At 39.5% G+C, this 20993-nt stretch overlaps 1 protein-coding gene across 1 annotated transcript in view; it reads right to left on the bottom strand.

The window, feature by feature from the left end:
- Nucleotides 1-13585: 13585 nt before the first annotated feature.
- The window catches only part of klf7b (Kruppel like factor 7b), a 40611-nt gene continuing 33203 nt past the window's right edge, over nt 13586-20993 (bottom strand). Inside the window, exon 4 of the mRNA XM_079463605.1 lies at nt 13586-18509. Within this exon, the coding sequence (XP_079319731.1) occupies nt 18458-18509 (52 nt within the window). The 3' untranslated portion in view covers nt 13586-18457. The remainder of the gene's footprint in view (nt 18510-20993) is intronic.

The raw sequence follows: 20993 nt of genomic DNA, 5'->3' as shown, positions 1-20993 counted from the left end.
GGCAGATGTTTAGTATTGGTGAATCTCTATAAATATTGATAATAGAAAATAATATATTATTCAATCTAAAATTGCATGAGAATGATTCTTCATTGTTAATTTTTTAAGACATTTTTGCTGTCACACCATAGGACACAAGTAGACTATATTTCTCAACTACCCACATATATACTATATATATGTATATATTAGGCAAATGGCAGAGGAGGGATTTGCAAAACTCTCTTTAAAAACATTATTTTTGCACTTTAGTTTGGTAACATTATAGTTACACTGAAATGGCACATGGTTACTCATCCTCTATGTACTTCTGTGTTGAGTGAAGCAGAGATCACATAGAGTAACATTGTTTCTTCAATAATAAAATGTTGCGGCACATCCCCTAAGAATAGACTAGTCTCTTCTATGAATAGACACACGCTATTGGACATAGGCACATCCTGGACACCACCACCATCACCTGCAGTGTGTTCTGTGGCTAAAGTGTTGCCATGTGCAATCCATTTCCAAAAGCTGTGCTTGTAGAACTGGCTCGATGCCAAGATAGTGTCCTTAATCTGCTCCCGACAGCCTGCCAGAGATCTGAGAGCCCCGACCGATACTTAAAAGCAGATAGACAAAACGTGTGCGATATGGGGATGCAGGGAATTACCGTGTTCTGTTTTGACCAGCACTTGACCATTTATGAAGCTTGTCCCAAACTGCTAGTGCTACATATTCTCTGTGTTTTCCATCAAGTGCTACTGACATGGCTCTACATCACTTATAAGGGTTCGTGTTACATTTGATCTGGATTGGGCTGATAGAAATGCAGTTTGAAATGTTCCAGATAAGTCAATTCAAGAAATAAATCTGATTTACAGGATCTTCCAGATGAATCATGCCCTGTGTGTCATCTGGAAGAGATTTTGCTGGACTGTTGTTGCTGGCTTTCAGTGGGCAGGCCAGAGCTATTGGACTAGATTCACAGAACCAGACTAGTCATGTACAATTTCAGTCGAACTACATCATTCACATTTTCAAAAGTCGAATTATTTCTTTTGTCGGATTGAAATTGAACTATAGAAAGCCCAACACCCTTAATATGACATCAAATGTCAATATGGGTTGTTTCTGTGTGGTGTTTGTTACATCCAACACCAAGTGGGTTTAATTCCTTATTGTTGCCAAGCAACACTGCATGTTGGCATATTAATATACAATTCATTTGACGTGCAGTCACAGGTTATGTATGTTGGTATTTGACCATGACTGGACCTAGTGGTTTAATTATGGTAGTTTTATTGTTTTGATTAATTTAAGATTTTTTACATTTGAATAATGTTTTATATTATAAAATATATATTTTAATATATAATTAGTTTCATTGTAGATTTTGAAAATGCCCAAGCAGGTTTTGTTAGTATGCATTGTTTCTGTGAAATGACCTCGCTAAAACCAGGACTTTACAAAATCACCACATGAAATCTGATTTAACAAACCCGATCCAGATCACAGTTGAAAGGCCTTTGAAATACAATTAAAATTAGATTTTTGGAAATGCATTTCAGTCTGAATGGGCCGGTCAGATTTCAGATTATTTTGTCATCTGGGATTCGGCGTGTATATAATGTCAGCTTGTTCCTGCAGCTGTGTCCTCGAATCGCTTACTTTCAGGAAAATGTTTAGTTTTTTTGTCCTTTCTTTCAACAATGAAATATTCTCTCAGTTGCAGCAAGAGAGAGAAAGTCTCTTAACGCTTAAGTCATCTGTATGGCAATTTATGCAGATATATCAGATAATGACTATAGTGGCTGAATAAACTGATCTAATTTTATCACTGGGAAAATGACAGTGCAGACAGTCAGTCGTGGAGATACCATTTGAAAACTGGATTTCTGTGCAGTGTGAATAAGTTATAACTTGAATAACTTTTGGCCAAGTTTCCCATAGTTTGAGTTGGATTAGGTGGATTGATAGTGTTGTGTTGTTGGCTATGCTGCAGGGCTATACATATAGCAAAATTATTTAAATATCGCAAATCTTCATATGGCAGTATGCATATTGCTATGGTTTGCAATAACATTGTCAGATTTGTTTTATGTACTGCATCAGTAAAACATAAATGGTCATTTTTTCAAGAAAGAACATGAAACATGTATGTTGTTTTATGTTGATATGATTTCTCTTTTAATTAAAAAACAAAGCATTTTCGTATCAAATATTTTAGATGTTTAGATTTAGAGTGTTTTTTGCAAATACTGCATTTTTATTCAATATTGTACAGTCCTAACTATTATTTAAAAACACTTAAGACACCAGTAGTACTCAAAAAACACTCCGCCAGAATCCTGTGTTTTGTCACTATTATGCCTATTTTTGATCTCACTTCTCTAGATATTCTTTCAGCAAGTGTTGTCAGATTATACAGGATATGTAGAAAATAAAATGCATACGGTGCACAGTATATATGGCATACTGAAATACAGTATGATTAGCATGACCTTTTTAAACCTACTAAATATTTCTCCTAAATGTTTTGCTTCTCTGTTGTTGGTTAAGGCTGCACCGCAATGGAAAATACAGACAGGAAGAGGGCAGGTAAACAGTCATTATCGTGACATGTCTGCGAGACGCCCCCATGTGTATTCCAGAGACATAGCTTGGAAAATTGTCTCTGTGTTACTACATATGCATTGCAAGGCCCACATGGGACCACAAAAATCCTCTGGCGTGGCTTGCAGTGAGCAGTCTCCCTTAAAAAAAAACAGGAATATAATTACGTCCAACAAAACCCACCTTCCGCCCATGCTACCTCTCACTCCGCAATCTGTCCGGAGCGTGTGATGCCTGAGTAGCAGGTGGAATGTTTTGGTGAGCCCCATGTGGTGGGCAGAGGAGACACTGAGAGAGGAAGAGACGTGTCCTCCTCCCTCAATCAAGTGTGCTCGAGTGCACAGCACAACAACACATCGTCAGGCAGGGAGGGGCATCCAGGGCCATCTGTGGGGACGCTTCAGACCTGGCTCAAACAGTGTCTGCTTCACACATGTTCAGATGACAAGATGGGGAATTTTATATTTGGTATTAAAACCTTTTAAATTTTTTAGTAGCACTAGATCCGAGATTGTGGTTGGTGGAGTGTAAGTGGAGTGGATTTAAGTTAAAATTATCAAAATAGTATGCCAAGAACAGAAGGACAATACATGCATATGTCAACCTGAAAAAAAATATAAAAAATTTTACCAAAGTTTTTTTCCATATGTATTGCTCAGGTGTCAATATTTGGTGGTTTATATACCCGTGTGAAGTCACTCTTAGTTATTCAAGCATTTTCATGAATTGTCACATCCATAACGATCCACATGCCTCATAAAATAGACACATGAGAATTAAAATAAAGTATCTATTTTATGTTCTACTTCTCCCTCCATTTGTTTTGTATAATTGCTTCTGGTTTGTACATTTTAAGTATGTTGTCTCTCAAAAACAGTGTCCTGTTTTGTCACATCCATAACTCATAAATCTTTCTCTTTTGAAACAAAAACTTGTGCATAGACTGATATTTTTTTGATGTCTGGACTCTATCATCTTGGGTTTAGTCAGATTATTTAATATATATTGGTAACAAATACATTCTCTGATAATTTATATATCAAGTTTTGACTGAAAATGTCACATCCATTATGCAGGAATTTTACTTAATCAACTTATCAATAATTTAGATTTTGTTCATTTTAATTTATAATAACATGACAGCTATGGACCAGCAATAATATGGATTAGGTTATGGATTAAGGCTGCTATAGAATATAGAATCAGATCTACTATTGATATTTAAATGTAGATTTTTGTCCATTTTTGCTTGTTGGTGTCCACCAGGTTTGTGGTGTTGGGTGGTTCACAATTGTTGTTCTGCTGTTGAAGCAATCCACCACTTAATAAAGAAAACCATTGCTTTCTAGTAATCTCATTTATTTGACCTCAAATTATACGTAAACCCTCGTACTAAACATTAGGGTCTAGGTGATTACAGTGTGCATTACTAACTCCTAAAGATCTGAAAGATGATGTTTTTGTGAAATTTAAAGAGCTATTAAAAGAAGCCTTGTGCTGGTGTGTTCTTTCACATCGATCCGGTCTCATTTTGATAAAATGCACAAATCCACTCGAATCAATACTCGGCTTGAAAGACGACATTTACAGTGGCACATCTGTGATTTGGCAGTCAGCCGCCCTCTAGCTGTAATCTGAAAGGCTGGTTTATAAAGGAAAGGAAAATCTTGTAGGCTGCACAGGTTTGATTTAAGGCAAAAAGATGTTGTGATGCTCATTAAAGCTGATCCCCGTGATATCTTTGTTTTCCGCGCAATGACGAAGGCTTGAAGTCACACGCCAAGCCCCAGCTTGCCTGGGTGGGGCGCAGCCCCTCGTTCGCCCAGCACTTCTCCTGATTCAGATGTCATTTGTGTATTCTCTTTGGATCAAAGGCAGGTCACGTTAATTAGCAGATTTCACACTCCTCTGCCAGCAAACACCCCATCTCCCCCCAGCTTCTGTGTCACTGAGGCATTAGACATGTTAATAGGCAGCACCAGCCCGAGAGCGTAATAGCAGTTCGTCAACACGCGTGTCTGGAGGTTGTGGCCAGAGGTCGTCATTAAGACACCTCATGTGATCTTCAGTCGAATCCAGCACGGGCGCGGCTCCGGTCGATCATCCCGTGGGCTTGGCGCTTACGATCGCAGAGTCTTAAGAGTCTCTTTGATCCACACCTGGGCCACTGCTCCTCCCACAGAGCTGGAAAAAAGCCACAATTGCTAGGTATGGGTTCTGGAGGCTGGCTCGTGGTGCTTTAGTGCAAAAGCCTTTTGAGAACTCTCTCTCAATCCAATCTTTTTGGCAGAGCGTGCTCCGAAGCGTCTCCTTATGCATGCTGATGGCCCACTGTTTGCTATGGTGTAACATGGAGAATTAGCTCCATGTTGTGTCTCATGCATAAACAATCAGTTCAAGGGCGAAGTAAAGGACACAGATGAACCCTGGGCTTCAGACAATACGTGCCCCCTAGTTCAGTCTCTTTTTTTCAAAGTGAGAGGAGAGAAAACGCACGAGAAATCAGATGTGGCTGTCAGTTCCGTCTGTTGTCATGCTAGACCCTAAAGTGTCATTTAAAAGTTTTTATGTTGTAGTTTTTTATGAAAATTAGGCCTGTCACAATTTAATATTTTCACAAGAATTTAAAATAACAATGTTATCGTGACATCTATTAATCTTGTCAATTGTATCTTTTATTGTGTTTATTTAATATTTTTCTCTGTTTTTAAGGATGCAAAACTGCCACCACATTATTTAAAAAAAACATTTGAAATAATCCAGCAATATAATCTGGTTAACACTTTTTAACATAAGTGGCAGTTTTGCATGTTTTAAAATTTTTAATAAATTTAATAAATAAGGTTCTAATTTAAAACATAAAGCATTTTTTTCTAAAGTACCTTCACAATACAGTAGGGATGTAACAATATTATCGATTTCGTGTTATCGCTACAGCAATATATCAACATGCAACCTATATACATGACTGTATGAAACGATAGGTCTTGTTGCTTGAAAAGAGGGTGCTTATGGCACATTTCCAAGTTATCATTTGTCATTTTAAATATTTCAATAAACATTGATCGTACCGTGGACTTTATACTGAGGTATTATCGCAGAGTGAGGTTTTGATATTGTTATATCCCTACAATACAATATGAGAGACTTATTTTTCTTTATAGACCAAATGTATTTTTCTCTTGTGGCCAATTTACACATAGACACTAGTAAGACTAATTCGTCTCAGATGACCATATCCATGACTAACTCATAAAGGATCTAACAGCATTTTATGGAAACTTTCATCTGAATTGCTATTCATAGAACCCTTGAACCGGTGTGTTCTTTCATATTGATCTTGTCTCATTTTTAATACAATGCACAAATCCACTTAAATCAATACTAGGCTTGGTAGATGACTTTCAGACCATCATATCCGTGATTGGGGAGTCGGTCACCCTCAAGCAGTAATCTGTGAATTGTTCAGGTTTTGAGTATGCAATAATGGGTCCGAGATGCACCCAAAGCCCTCGAGAACATATGGAGTAGAGAAAGATAGACTGAGACAACCCTGAAACCCCGGAGCCCTCTAATCCCTATAGGAACCTGTAATTCTTCCTGGATGTCTATTTCCTTCCTGTCAACGTGAGGAATAGTTCCGCCCAGTATCTTCATTAGTGGCATCATTTCCATACCAGGGTCTGTCAGGGTGGTGTAAGAGTGCCATATAACTGATCCCAGCTGCAGGTGAACCAGTGGCAATTAAGAAAGACAATTAGAGCCCATTCACTTCTGCAGGCTACGGGTATAGAGATAAGCTCTAAGCCTCCACTTAATTGGATCATTGTCTCTGCAGAAACAGAAAATGCTAGACAAAAAAGGAATTAAAATGTGATTAGTTTACTGAAAAGAACATCTACGTAAATAGGTTTTTAGCTTCTTGGAAAACCAGAAAAATCTAGAAATTTGTTGGGGCACATGGGGCTTTTAGTTTCACCAAAGAGGACCACAAATGTGCGTTTGATTTGATATCATATTTCACGACCTCCTCCCTGTCCATTGCATCATTTTGCGATGTGGAAGATGAAATGAGATCGTCTAACATGCCCTGACAATAAGATAATGGAGTGATTGCACCCAAGATCTCTCTCTCCAGCTTAAACCAGCCAAAGCTGGTCATTTTGCTGGTTTCAGAGGGAATTGGGTTTGTATGTTGTCAGGCTAATATAGACAAGCTTGCTAACTACCTTAGTATCTGGTTAAACAGGAAGAAAGATGAGCAATAGTTCGCCCAAAAATGAAAATTCAGTCATCATTTAATCACCCTCTTGTCATTTCAAACTTGTATGGCTTTCTTTCTTCTGCAGAGCACAAAAGAAGATTTTGAAGAATGTTGGTAACTGAACAACGGCGGTGGCCATTGACTCGCATTGGTTTTGTTTCTTTACAATAGACGTCAATGGGTACCGCCGTTGTTTCAGTTATCAACACTTATAAAATATCTTTTGTGTTCTGCGGAACAAAGTCACAAAGGTTTGAAATGACAAGAGGGTGAGTAAATGTTGACAGGATTTTCATTTTTGGGTATACGATCATTTTAAGAACTTCATTTAGTTTTAATGACATAGTCTTGAATCAGTAGAAGAGCTGTATTTGAAGTTCTGTTGCACAAATACCAACAGCCCTGAGACTCAGATGCAGCATCGCGGTAGGGTCAGCGTCGTGAAGTGTGTTTGACCTAGCTCGCAAGGGAAAGAAATTGCAGTTTTTGCCCTCTGCCCCACACCTGTGGCCACAACAATACATACAGCCCTTGAGAAAAAGGAAACACGTGCGACTGTCAGCAGACCCTTGTGTGTGTGTGTGTAAGTGTGTTTCCTTTTCCTCTCCCTCTCAGGTCTGATAAGAGAGAGGAAAAACAGGATGAAAGACAAGACAGACGGCAGTGGGCCATCTTTTCTTTATACACTCTTTCTGCCATGGGGATTAGTTCTGAGGTTAGCTTGGTGACAAAGGAACATTGTTCTCAGGAGACTGTACGTGCAGTGCTGTCTTCCCCTTAAGAGGAATCAGGTCTTTGGTTTGTAATTCCCCTTTTTTACAGAGTTTTGCAATTTTCTTTTTTAAAAGGGGTTGAGGCCTGCCAGAGTGGGGCAAAAAGTTCCTTTTAAGTTCTTCTTCAAAGGCTGGTTGAAATACTGATTTGAGGGAAAAGGAATGGACCTAAAATGAGTGTAATCTACACTACCGGTTCATCTAAATTGAGCAAATTTGACAAAAATAAAAATCATTTTTATTGTGTGAATGGTGCTAGGTGGTCGTGTTCAATAATCCAAAACTAAGAACTAAATGTGCAGAAAAGCACGTCAATGTAATGCATTGATAAACTAGATGAAAATAAAATGACAATTAATGTGTATTCGACTGAAAGCACGTTGGCGATCCAGTTTGTTCAGAGACACAGGCTAATGGTGATTCTTTCCGACACGGGTCGAATTTATATGCACTGAGAAGAAAACGTGGAAGAACAACAGGCTGCTCTCGGAGATAAGCTCCCTCACTCCTCTTCAGATGTGCATGTGTTTACCCTGAATAATTTAAACTATACACTCCAGCAACTGTCTGATAAAGACTCTGTATGACATTAATGAGTCGAAGCAGTCGGAGATAGAAATTGAAGTGCTGATATTAGCTATTTGATGCTTGTTGATGTGACTACTCAGCGGAGCAAGAAATGGCCCATAATAGTGTATCTCAGCAGATTTAGTGAAGTACCAGATACATATCTGAAATCGAGCAGAGGGAAAAGAAACACGATGAGGTCAATTTGTGGTGATTACATGTATATTTTAGTGTCGTTATTTAGGCTGAACAACCTTTGGAGACATTAAGTGTCATTTTGCTGACACATTTGAGAATCGTTATTATCTGTATTTCTTTCCTGGCTTGTGTAAATGTGTAAATACAGAAATCTATTGCAATTTAGCACTTTACGTATTAGTGTTTCCAACCACATTTGGTTTCTGTGGTAACATTTTCCCCACTACAGTTTTATCCAACATATTTTATGCATCTCTGTTTTTCAGTTGAGTTGTGAAAATGTATTTTTACTGCAGTTTGTCAAATTAACGGAACCGTTCACCCCAAAATAGGAATTCTGTCATCATTTACTCGCCTTCAAGTGAGCATCTGTATAAATTCCTCTATGATATATTTGTAGTAATGCTTGTAACTAAACAGTTCTTGGCCAACATAGGGAGCTGAGGAGATGACGTATTTTTGTACACAAAACCGGCAAGCGAGTTAGCATTTTAGGACTTTTGGTTCCTTCGCTCCAAAGTCCCAATGTTTTTTATGGGTTTTTTGTATATCGGTCAAAATAAGGTCTGTGGTAACGTTAAACAAAACCTCTAAATAATTTTTATGTTTTATTCTATGACATTAAACGTACAAATTAAACCCGCTTGTGCCTTATTGGACTGGTTTCACAGACACGGTTTAGCTTAATCCAGGACTTTGCCTTATCTGAATTAAGCTTTTATAAAAATACCTTAGAAGAATACTATACTGGTGTGCATCTCGAGACAGAACAATGGCACTGTTATATTTTTAAGATATTTTTGGGCAAGTTATATACAGTAAAGTATACAGTATATACATTCATTTTAGTCTGGGACCAGCCTTAAGCCTTGTCTGTGAAACCGGGCTGTTGTGTACAGGTTGTAAAAGCGACTGCTTCCTTTGCCAGTAGCGTAAACGTCATCACGCATATAAAGCTCACAAATAATGCAACATGGGCACAGATTTCTTAAAACTCTCATTAATTCCCGGAGTAATTGTTTAGCTTTATAATCCTTTGGTAATCACAAACTTATTCTTTGCGATCATCCAAAAGTCTATAGGAAAAATGCATAGCATTTGGTTGAGGGAACCTGTTACTGTCTGTGTTTCCATAGCGGTTTAAAGTACCATGAAGATTAGGCAAATCAGTCCCGTGACGTAGGAGGAGGGGGCGGTAATGTTGAACAATGATGACGTCACATAAAGCGACGGACACTTGTAATTGTTTGAGCTTATTCATGTGAATTCGCACAATCTGACGTTTTATCACGATTTAGGTTTGCCCCTGTGACATGGGGGTTAGGGTGGGTCTTTATTGTTGCTTTATCACTTCATAAAATGTGAGTTTTAGCTACATTTGCCATGTACTCCTGTGATATTAGGGTTTGAACTAAGGGGTGGTTTAGCCAAACATGTACCACTTCCCCTGATACCCCCAAATGGTCAGAGCCGATGGCTTTGGCGATAGTGTTTGCTTTTGTCAGACAGGACAATGGGGTGTAGAATTTGTGTTAACTGATAGAAAATGTATTATTTTGTGGCTGTACAGTTGTACAATTGTGTTTAATATGTGTCAGGTGAAAACTTTTTGTTAAAAGGTTTTTTCTTAATAGTAAAGATATTTCATAGAATTGCCCACCTGTGCCATTCAGAAAGTTTACAGGTCTCAACTGATGCTCAATGGAAGCTGCAGATGTTTGGTATAAACTATAAGGAAATTCTGAATGGACTGACCCTATGTGACCCTGAGCATGGGCCAGTAGACTGGACTCAGCTGCTTTTAAGATTTTCCGTGAGGAAATGGAAAAAAACATGTGCAAGGAAAAGACAGGAAATGTGTATGAGTCATTGAGTGAGTTACTGAATGAATTAGTAAGAGGCAGGGTTAAAAACATGGGTAAAAGGGGACAATCTAAATAGGCTCTTAGGCAACTGTTTACCACAGATAAGTTTGTATTGTCTTGAGTCTTTCTGTAATTACTTGGCCTATCCTGAGCAGTTTATCCGGATGAACAGTAAATCTATGCTTCAATGTTTTGAGTGTTTGAACCCTTTTGCTGACCCTTGACCCTGCTAAATCTTGACCTTTGAGTCTACAAACAACATTACTGCGTGGCAAACCAAGGTGTCTGCACTATGAAGATACCGCCGAGATTCCCCTGAGGAAGACTTTCAGACTGATGAGAGATCGGCAGGATGCTATTTTTTCAAACTCGTTGTTGGCATTTTAGAAGGTTTTCTTCAAAGTGAAATGAGTTTAGGGTGCAAGTTAAATGTTTTGATACATGCAAAGTCCAAAGTCAGGTTAGGAACTTTAAAAAAAAAGTTTATTTATTTATTTTTTATGTATACGATTATAGTAGTCATATGACTAGACGAGCATATCAGGATCACAGCAGACATTTTGAGAGTGTGTGTGTTTGTACACGTGTACACTTAATAATCATGTGAGGATGTGTTTATCCTGCTGTGTTTGCATGGCTGCTTGTGATTTCATGTTTTCCTTATTTCTATTCTTAGGAAAAAGTTATTTCGAACTTCTTTGCCTCCGCCACCGTCTTCGTCAAATGTTTAGTTCATTCAGAATACCAAACTTCAGTCGAACTGTCAACGGTTCAACAAACCGCCATCAGACGCAACACATAAAACCTATTTTTATACCACTCCCGTTTCCTACCCGTAAACAAGCTCAAGTTGTTTGAAGCCGCACCCGTCAACATGGAGGCGGTATTGTTTTGAAGCACATGTTAGTTAAACTACAACGTTTGCCATCATTTCCTGGTTCCAGCCTGTCAGGAAGGCAAGTATTTCCTGTGCTGGGACACGACCATGAAACCCTTCAATTTATGCCACGTCCCACTCCGCATTCATCTCCTTTAGGGCAGTTGATATCATTTCCCCTCCTCCACGCTTAGGAATAAATTGCTCGCTTTTATGGGCAAAAAATCTGCTCATTGTGCCGTAACAGCAGATATTTGATATGCAAGTTAATGAAGAAATGTTGAAACAAACACACAGTTATTGCCACCCTAAGATTAGAGGTTTAACAAAATATGATCGTATATCTTCAGCCTGCAAAGCGGACGTTACATTATAGGCTAATACAATACATTTTTTAAAGGGCCCTTAAGGAGTTTTTTATGAGTCCTGTGGCATTTTCACTGGTTTCAATCAAGTTTGGTGTTTCATTGCTATGGCAATAAAAAATTATTTTTGGTTAAAAATTCAATTTTTTGCATTATAATGATACTCATATTTTGCATCAAGTCTTTTGCCTTTTATATTATGTAATTGTAATGAAAAGGCAATGCACATTTACCACATACTACCATAGTAAATATGGTAAACATTTACTACTATTGTATACTAAAACACCATGGTATTACCATCTGTTCTCGGTACTGACAAATTCGTTTTTTCAAGGGTAGAGATCGCAATCCCAGAATGCATTTTTATGACGGCACGTTGCGTGCAACAAAACACTGTTCCCCTGTCGCTAGCCGCCCAAGAGTCTTGTAAAATTCTTATTATCTTTTGCTATCACTTTCTTAATTAAGTGACCTTTTGTTAGTTAGCATCAGTTACAGGGGTTTAGCCCTATTAAAGCAATAATCACATCACTGGCATAATTTCCATTTAATCAACACACTAATTTTAGTGCCATTGTCTCGGCTCACAAGGGCACGGGGACGTATTACATTAATAAACTTGGCATGGATGAATGTCTTCTCCGCCACCCAGACGATTCGACCCCGTGCCAAAAAGAGGGGAGGGGTGGCGGGCTGCTGAATCGAGAGGGCTGGATAGGCACATTAAGCCAATGACACAGATCCCGGGAGACAGAGCTGGAAATTCGCAGCCTGCAGAATTCCCTTTTTTACCGATTAGCCTAGGTGAGGTTATTCAACAGTCACTGACACATCCATTCCTTCAAATTAACAATACGATTAATTGGATTTACTCTGCAATGTTGACACCAGATGTGCTGCGTTTCAGGTTGCCGCCGTTGAGATTAAAAATACTGCCGTCTGAGTGTCTGTCGGTGCGTCGGGAGCATACGGCTTGTATTAGGAGGGGGATGACGCATAAATCTCACATTTGCTCTTGGTTTGAGGCGATGACAATGTGAATTTCAATTACCAGCATCAGCTATAATAGAGCGGAGCTGATGAGGAAATCTCACTGGAAGACATTTACAAGGCTGCGAGAATGTGCAGTAGAAGTACCTTTTCTTTCACATAATTACTCTCTAATTAACCATTAGTTATTCGATTAGCCCTTTTAATCCTTGAGTCATGGGTACGAGTTCCTAAATGGTGGCTTAGTCATTGGCAGGCCTGTGACGACTAATTAAAGGATGCGACGCACGAAGTGGCCCTGTGAGAAAATTTTGGAAGGGGGGGTCGTAGACGTTCATGCGGGTCATTAATTTGTAATAAACTTGAATTATAAAACAGATAGTTACTGCTAAAATGGGATTGGATGAGCCACATTTCAAGCCGTCGTAAAATTACAAATAGGCCTACATGAGTTCTCAGCGGACCTCTGTGTATTGCAGAAATGACAATTAGATTATTATATCTTTGGTGTTGTTCTAGTTCATATTGTGCCGAACCGTGGTCATGTGTTGTAATTCACAATCTGTCAAAGGTCCAGGACAACTCAACAAATGAATGCACATTTGTAGCACCCATTATATAAGTTCTGACCATCACTTGTCCCTTGTGTGCTCCTTTAGTAAATAGTTTGGCGAATTTGATCATGTTTAGTATTAGTAAGATTATAGTACTGTCTGCTTTGTTTAACATGTTTTACCATGCAAAAAGAGCTTGCCAATTGTGTCTGAGCCTGCTCATGATTTGTTTTAATTCACATCACACTCTGTCAAAAAGTGACTGGAATCTGAAAGACAAGCAGCACAGTTCACAAAGAACTGCTGGACAAAAATAGTAATTTTAAACCGCTGCACTTGGAGCCATTGTAACAACGTGATGACTTTGGGAAAAAATCCAATAATGTTTTAATATATGTCTTGACTTTTTGAAAGCACCTTACCAAAGGTTATGAAAAGGCTGTGTCTCTCTCTCCCTCAGCGTCTTTATTTTTCACTTTCATTATCAAATTAATATCTCTTCTATATGGTCACAAACACAGAAAACGTCAGTCTGAGGTGTTCAGATTCTACCATTTATTACACTTATTACATTCTTAAATAAAAATGCTCCACTGAACAGTTCTTGCATAGATATCTTACAATACCAATTTAAAAAAGAATTATGAAACAGACCAGTAACAAAAATAAATTTCATCTTCTTCCTTAATAAAGAACATTACCATACTAACATTATATCATACAAATAATAACATTTTAAACACTTTGTACAGCAAAAGACCAAAAAAAACACACAAGGAAAGAACTGAATAAAAAAACGGAGAGGAAGAGTGTGAAGAGTACAGGAAGTGAAGGGACGGAGTGTTAGTGATGTGGCGAGGGGGGAGGAGTTGACGGTGGATGTGAGGGTCCCTGCTCTAGCGAGAAACTACACGCTTCAGCCTACATATGGCAAAATGTCATTCTGCTTTCATAGATATGAATCCGGATGGCACATACGGTTCTTTCTTAATATTTTTCATATCTGTACCTGCTCAACCATCTGCTGGCTGTCTTTTAGAGCCATGTTTGGGTAAGAGAGAGAGAGCACCTGTAAAGCATTGAGTTACTGAGGTCTGTTGTTGGCCGGTTGCTCCCTGGTTAGTTATGTCTACGGACATAGATGACAGCTGGTAGCGCATACTTTGAGCCTTCTACAAACTGCAGAATGGAATTGAAATGATCTGAGTATAGCAGAGAAGCTGACTGTGGTACTGCAGGTGCAGGGTGGGATAGATGGGGAGGTTGAGAAACGCAAAAAGACCTGGTGAGTCTTTTTCTTGCTGATGTAGGAAGTTTGGACAAACATGGATACGGATGCACTTCAAGATGCAGTATACCTCAAAAAATATGAGTTCTAACAAACCCACCTTTAGCGTTCTCCCCTCTCTTTTACAATGCGAGTAAAAGCTGTATGGGTATTTGATAGAGTAAGCGGAATAGTGTACTTGGATACATGATTGGGTACGTTTAAAAGCAACGTCGACCAAAAGAGACATTTCCATTAATGCTGTGGTTTAAACCTTACAGCTTACATATTTAATACGCTGAGGAACAAAATTGCTCCCATGTTTTTGTGATAAGTGCATCTTGAAATGATAGAAAATGTTATGTAGACAATCGACAGCAGTGTCATTAAACAGACTAAGCTAGCGGCAACGGCGGTGAGTGTTAGTTATGCAGTGAAATGCTATTCTGATAAAAGAGATTACAAAACGATAGTCGTCTTAGTCACCTGACCTTTTTCATAAAATCCCCTAGTGATGTTTTCAAGCATTTTTTTGTATAAAATTGAAAAAGCTGCCAAAAGCCTCTTTGAAGCTGAAAAGCAAACGGCTTGGAGAGGGAGCTTCATTGGAAGAGTGCCCAAATCGCTAGTACACTATAAATCGTTCCCTTAGAATGTCTTCAAACATTCTTACTGCCACAACGCTTCTTCATGTCAATTCAAGTCCATAGACTATTAATATTGTATGATTTGAAGTAGATCGTCTGTACAAGTCTGAATTCAGAATTGTGTTCAGAGTTGAGTGAACTCCTTTCATGAAAAGCATCATCTTTACCATTGTTTTTGCAATGCTCAGAATGTTCCTTCTAAAGGCAGGCGTGACCTTGTAAATATTTCTTGAGACGTCCTACGCTGACTATAAACTAGAACCGGTGCGACTAATTCGCTGTTTACTTCACGGTTAGGGTTTAAACTCATCCTCAACTCGGCATTCAAACCAACATGACTGTATTTTACAAGCACACATACTTGAGACCAAACCAATGGTCACGTAGATGTTCAAAAACGAACAGAAAGGAAGCTGGTGTAGGGCAGGGGAAGATATACTGTGAGTTTTGAAGAGAATCTAAAATATTCCTTTCTCTCTTTCACCCAGCAGTTTATTTGCAAATGCATAAATCTTTGGGCAAAGTGTAAATATGCGTTGGATTAACTGCGTGTGGACCGCTGCTGTTGTTTTTAAAGTGAGAGGAACTGGGATTCAAATGGCACTTGATATGTGGAGCGATATGTGCGACGTGCCGCCGGCTAATGAATTTGATTGGCCTGTTCCATATTCATTTGGTAACGTCTGGAACATCTTGGCAGAGTGAAAAGGGATCTTGTAATTTTCGTATTTCACATGGCTTGTATTTAAATGGATGGTATTTATAAGTACATTTTCAATGTTGATTTGAGCAAGTTTGCTGTGGCTTCATTGTTCATCAATGTCAGGAAATGATAAGACGCCATTTTTTGGTCCCTGCTTTCCTGCTGTTATATCCCATATGGTGATGGAAAGAACAAGCAGAATCTTCATTTTCTCAGGGAGCAAAAACTCATTAGAGTCGTGGGAGACCAGATCAGTGTGAAATAAATGTTGCTTTTCATCGCCGCTATCTGTGAGTAAAATGGAAATGTTTTGCGGAAATCTAAGTTGTTTTTCTAATTACTGTCAGAATGCTGTACACTGTCTGACATCCCACAATTCTGCTGCAGGTTTATGACGGTGTTGAAACACGTCCTGCTTGCTTTACAGAAATACACACATACAATCCTCAAAAAAGTCCGCCGCTCCTTGCGGAAAGTGCCACAAACCACAGCTGATTGTACATTAGTGGAGACGAAGCGATCTCCCATTTCATTGGAATTTTGGCATGACTTCGCTGAAGAAGATACGATTTGGCAAAAATAAAAATGGGCATTAAAAATGGCAGACACGTGGTTCAGTTTAATGCAGTTGTGGTCAAACGAAAGTGACTGTGTGTGTGTGTGTGTTTGTTTGTATATGTGACAGAAGAGCTGCCTTCAGCAAACCTAAACTAAGAGAAAGGCACCAACCCTTTACCTCTATGTGGTTCTGCGCTGAGAGTATTGATCTGAAGCTCCGGGTCCCTGAGGGACACTCCGGGATCGCTTAGTAGAGTCTGCCATGACTCCCAACATGTAACTTCTGAATCGTAATGGCTTTCAATCTCCCCTCCTAACCAGCAGCCATTAAATCAATGCAGAGGAGAAGGAAACGCCCTGATCGCGTTGTCACGGCAGGCTTCGCAACCTTGGGAACAATGATATATATTTTGTCCCCGTGATTTAGAAGCTGATTGTTAACACAGAGCTAGACCTAGGCCCGGTTTAGCATAATTGACTAGAATGTATCAACAAGCTCTCGTCGCAGAGTCTGATGTCTGGATGGAATGCAATCCTACAAAACAACAATTGCTAAAACCCTGCTGTGAAGATTTTGGTGAAAAACAAATAATGCTGAGAGGCAAGCTGTGCATGTGCGTGTGCAAGTGTGTGTATCTGTCTGAAAGAGGCTGCCATGCAGTGTTTTGTTTTAACGCTGTTCATTAACTTGGTAATTATTGTTCTACGTTTTTTTTCCGTTTTTTTCTGTTTTTCTCAGGAAAAGCCAAGAGCAAAGAAACAATTCTGCGTGTGTGTTTGTGTGAAAGAGAGATTTGAATTTTTTTTTGTTTTGTTTTCTGCTTTTTTCCCTCCTAGTCATTTTTTGTTTTTAATGTTTTTTTGTTTTGTTTTTTGAATTTTTTTGGACTGTATGAAAAAAGCACAGAGAACATTGAAAAAATCAGTGCAGACAATGGATACGAAACAGGCAAAGTTTTTATCAGGGCTGATGCCACCGAGTTCTTTTGGATCCTGATCCCAGCTGATCCTCCAATCCGAGAGTCAAAAGTCCTGCCAGCTGTCCCCGTAACGTCTCCTCCGTCGGCCTCTCACAGCCTTGGTGCACTGGAGGACTATGTTCTCACACGGGTGCCAGTATCAACACAAAGCCAAAGAACTTTTCCAGTGTCAAGAGCATCACACAAGGTCCGTGCTGACGCCAGGTTGTGGCGGATATACTTTTCCTAGATCAAATCGAAATGAAAAACAGAAGACGGCGGTCCTTTCATACCGAGCCAACCCTGATCTTTTTGGGGGATTTCTTTTCCCGTCTTATGTTTGTCAAACTTGTTCGCTTTCAGTGCCAGATAGCAGCCACTGAGTCAAACCTTGTGCATACTGAGAAGGGCTTACAATTCCCTCCTGTCGCCCATATGTGCACATTTATGCTTGTGTCGAGTTTTTTCACTTTTCAGAAGTTTAAGACATTTCAGCTCCGAAGAAAAAAACAAAACATCTTTTTAACACTGTCTTTAAAAAACAAAGGCAAGAAAGTGTCGCTGCGCATCGTTTCGGTCGCCTGTGAGGTGACAGGCGTGAAGAGCAGAGAAGAGTTCGCTCCTGAGCGAAGAGGATGAGAAATCAGTGCACATCCTGAGCATTGCCGATGCTGCGCGTGCGTCTCTTTTAAGTTTTCTACGCAGAGCCTGCTTCCGGGGGTCGGGCGTTACAATTGACCGCTAGTTCCATTGGTCACTCCTCAGAACGTATTGGCAATGTTGTTTTACGAGTTTGGTTGCTTGCTGTATACCACAGAGCTGCAGGTTGGTTATTGTGATGTGGTTTACAAAGTAAAAGACGGAAGTCATTCCAGAATGTACAATGAGCGTGAATCTAGTAGTACTATTCATCTGAGAAGAATGAATGTGCATATAGGTTTTGTACATGATGTGGCATTTCCTGTCCCATGCTTGTGGTGAACTGTACAAAAGAGAATGAGGGAAAAATAAAAACAGTGGTGTTTGGCAGTGTCTGACCTCCAAGCAAGGGCTTGGTAAGGCATGGCTAATCGCTGATGAAAAGACTGTTTCGAGAGGATGTAGAATCAAACTTTTGCCCACACATGTTCCTCGCGGTGATGTTTGCGGCCGGACCCCTCTTGGTGTGCACCCAATGTCCATAGTGAATTTTTAGGTGGTGCACTCCTCCTCTCACTCTTTGTCGTCATCTCCTTCTCTCACTCTCTCTCTCTTTCTCTTTCTCTCCCGGCCTTAGATATGTCGCTTCATGTGCAGAGCCAAGTGGTCAGACCTAGAAAAACATCTGTAGGGAGAGAAAGCAACAGTCAATCTTGGATTCAAGATACAGCATAGGAAACACAGTTATCAGTGATATTCAACCGTTTTGAGATTGTCAGATGGAATCTGAGTTTCTTGGGAAGAAGCGTGACAGCGTGGCGCAGGCTTTGCAGATGGAACAGAGAAAACAACATTTGGCGTTTGGGGAAAAAATCTTCTTTAAGCATAGCCAGCTTTTTGCTCGAAAACTTGCGACAGAATGCTTCGAACCTCTTGCCAACGTATTTAGCGAAAGGGTCTTTGCCTAGCCATCGCTTGCAAAAGAAATCATTTTTGGAAGTGCGACCACAAATCACGGGCAGCCTGTTTGAATTAGGAAATGATTTTAAAGCTGGAGGTGAAATGGTATTGTTTAAACTGTGTGGCTGCATTAGTTTTCTAGCACTTGAGTCATAGCGGTTGGTTTCTCGTAGTGGGCCGTGGGCTTTTTCGTGTCATAATCAATTAAGCTCATGCGTAGCCGCTGCTGGTAGGAGTAATACATAACAATGTTTAGAAAATATGGAGTTGTGATGCCATGTCTGCTTAACATTTATGGGCCTACGAGGATTACTATATTACATTCATAGTTTGGAATATGAATCTAAACTGGAATGAATAACTCTGCAAAAGCAGAAAGTGAGAGTGTGGGAGTACAGAATTATAATTTCAATTTGCCTCTGGCTGTATCCATTATTAATTAGTCAAGAGCCACAGTGTTAACCCCTCTGTTGCTTTACGAGGGGAAACGGTCGAGATTGAAACTGGGGTGGGAGGGGGATGTATACAGAAAGGTATACTGAAAATTGTTTAAATCAGTCCTCCTAGAAATTCTGAATATTGCATATAAACTGGATGGTTTTTGGATGCCTAGGAGCTGAACCTGTTGTTTCTAGTCTTTTTAATGGTTGTGTACTGAAGCTTTGAACAAATCACTATAATTATGGCGGTAAGACTTTTCAAGGAGAATCCTTCGATCTCTCATGTTCGGGCAACGAGGCCTTAATGCCTATTTATTTACACAGAGTTCTAAAAATGAATCTTATGAATCTATTTCTGGGTCATATTTGACTTTAAAATAATAAATGAATGTGCTGTAATTACATTTGAGCTGTTTTATGTTTTTATGGATAAGCATTTTTAATATATTGTGAGTCATGGTTGTTTCTTTTATTATGTGTGCTTAGTATGGCTGGACTGCTGTGCTGGCCAATAACATTCCAGTAGCCGAAAACCTGTTGAAACATTTGCATAAAACCACAGAGATGCTTTCATTTCAGGTGTGCAATCCTGGCAAAAATGTCTGTTGTTGTGCACGGTTTGATTTTTGTTGGTTAGTGTGAATAGGCTTTCAGGTGTGTGGAGACAGGGCAGAGCGACTGGACAGATGGTCCTGTGACTCACTGTAAGTGGCTGCAAAACCAGCTGGCTCACCCTTAGATCTCCAACTCCCCCCAATTCTCACTCAACCCCTCTGAACGCCCGACAGGGGGCTGGGCTTGATTAGGCAGGATTAATGATGGCCAAAACACTGGTGTGTGTGACTGAGAGACAGTAGGACTGTGATGTGTTGGCTCACTGTATTTACTGTTAGACAACTCTTTGTGATGGTAATGCAAAAACACATGCACAACTGTGATTAAGCCAAAAATCCAGAATCAATATGGATCATGAAGGTTGAGGACACAGAAGTGTGATCGAAATGTGTCTGCTTAACATTAAAGGGATAAGTCACCCAAAAATGTTATTCTGTCATCACCTTCTTGTCATTTCACAGCTGTATGTCTTTCTTTTTTCGGCAGAACATAAAAGAAGATATTTTGAAGAATGTTTGCAACAGAACAACAGCAGTACCCATTCACTTTGGTTACCAACATTCTTCAAAATATCTTCTTTTGTGCTCTGCACAAAGTCATACAAATGTGAAATTACAAGAGGCTGAGCAAATGATGACAGGATTTGCATTAATTGTATTCTATATTCTATTCTATTTTACTGTGCCTCTCAACTATGTATATATTAAAGCACCTTTAGCCACTTGTGTATACGACTATTATAAAAATGTGCTAGTGGACATCCACCCTAGTCTCATTCCACCACGCTTGCACATTACTCTTGGCTATTACCCCATTAAAGAGCAATAACACTACACAAGGACATGTTCATATCCTAACAACCGATCACACTTGTAATACTACATCCACTGTGTAATACTGTTGCACTGTCTCATAATGCGATACAGAACTGAGAATGGATTTGCATACCCAGGAGGTTCTACAAGCCTTAGTATTAAACCCAAACTAAGAGCCGGTACCAGGAGGGCTGAATTCACAAAGGCGGATGGGGACTACGTGCAGGATTCTACAGTGCCATTAAATTGCTTAGGCTAGACTCCAAATTCAAAACCTGCCCTTGTTTAAACCTGGCATCAGGGAGACTGAACTGCCAATGTAGATTTCTGTATCCAAGT

Source organism: Barbatula barbatula, assembly GCF_947034865.1.
Source record: "Barbatula barbatula genome assembly, chromosome: 9".
Lineage (NCBI taxonomy): Eukaryota > Metazoa > Chordata > Actinopteri > Cypriniformes > Nemacheilidae > Barbatula > Barbatula barbatula.
The sequence above is the reverse complement of the archived record's forward strand: the minus strand, read 5'-3'. Positions and strand labels throughout refer to the sequence as shown.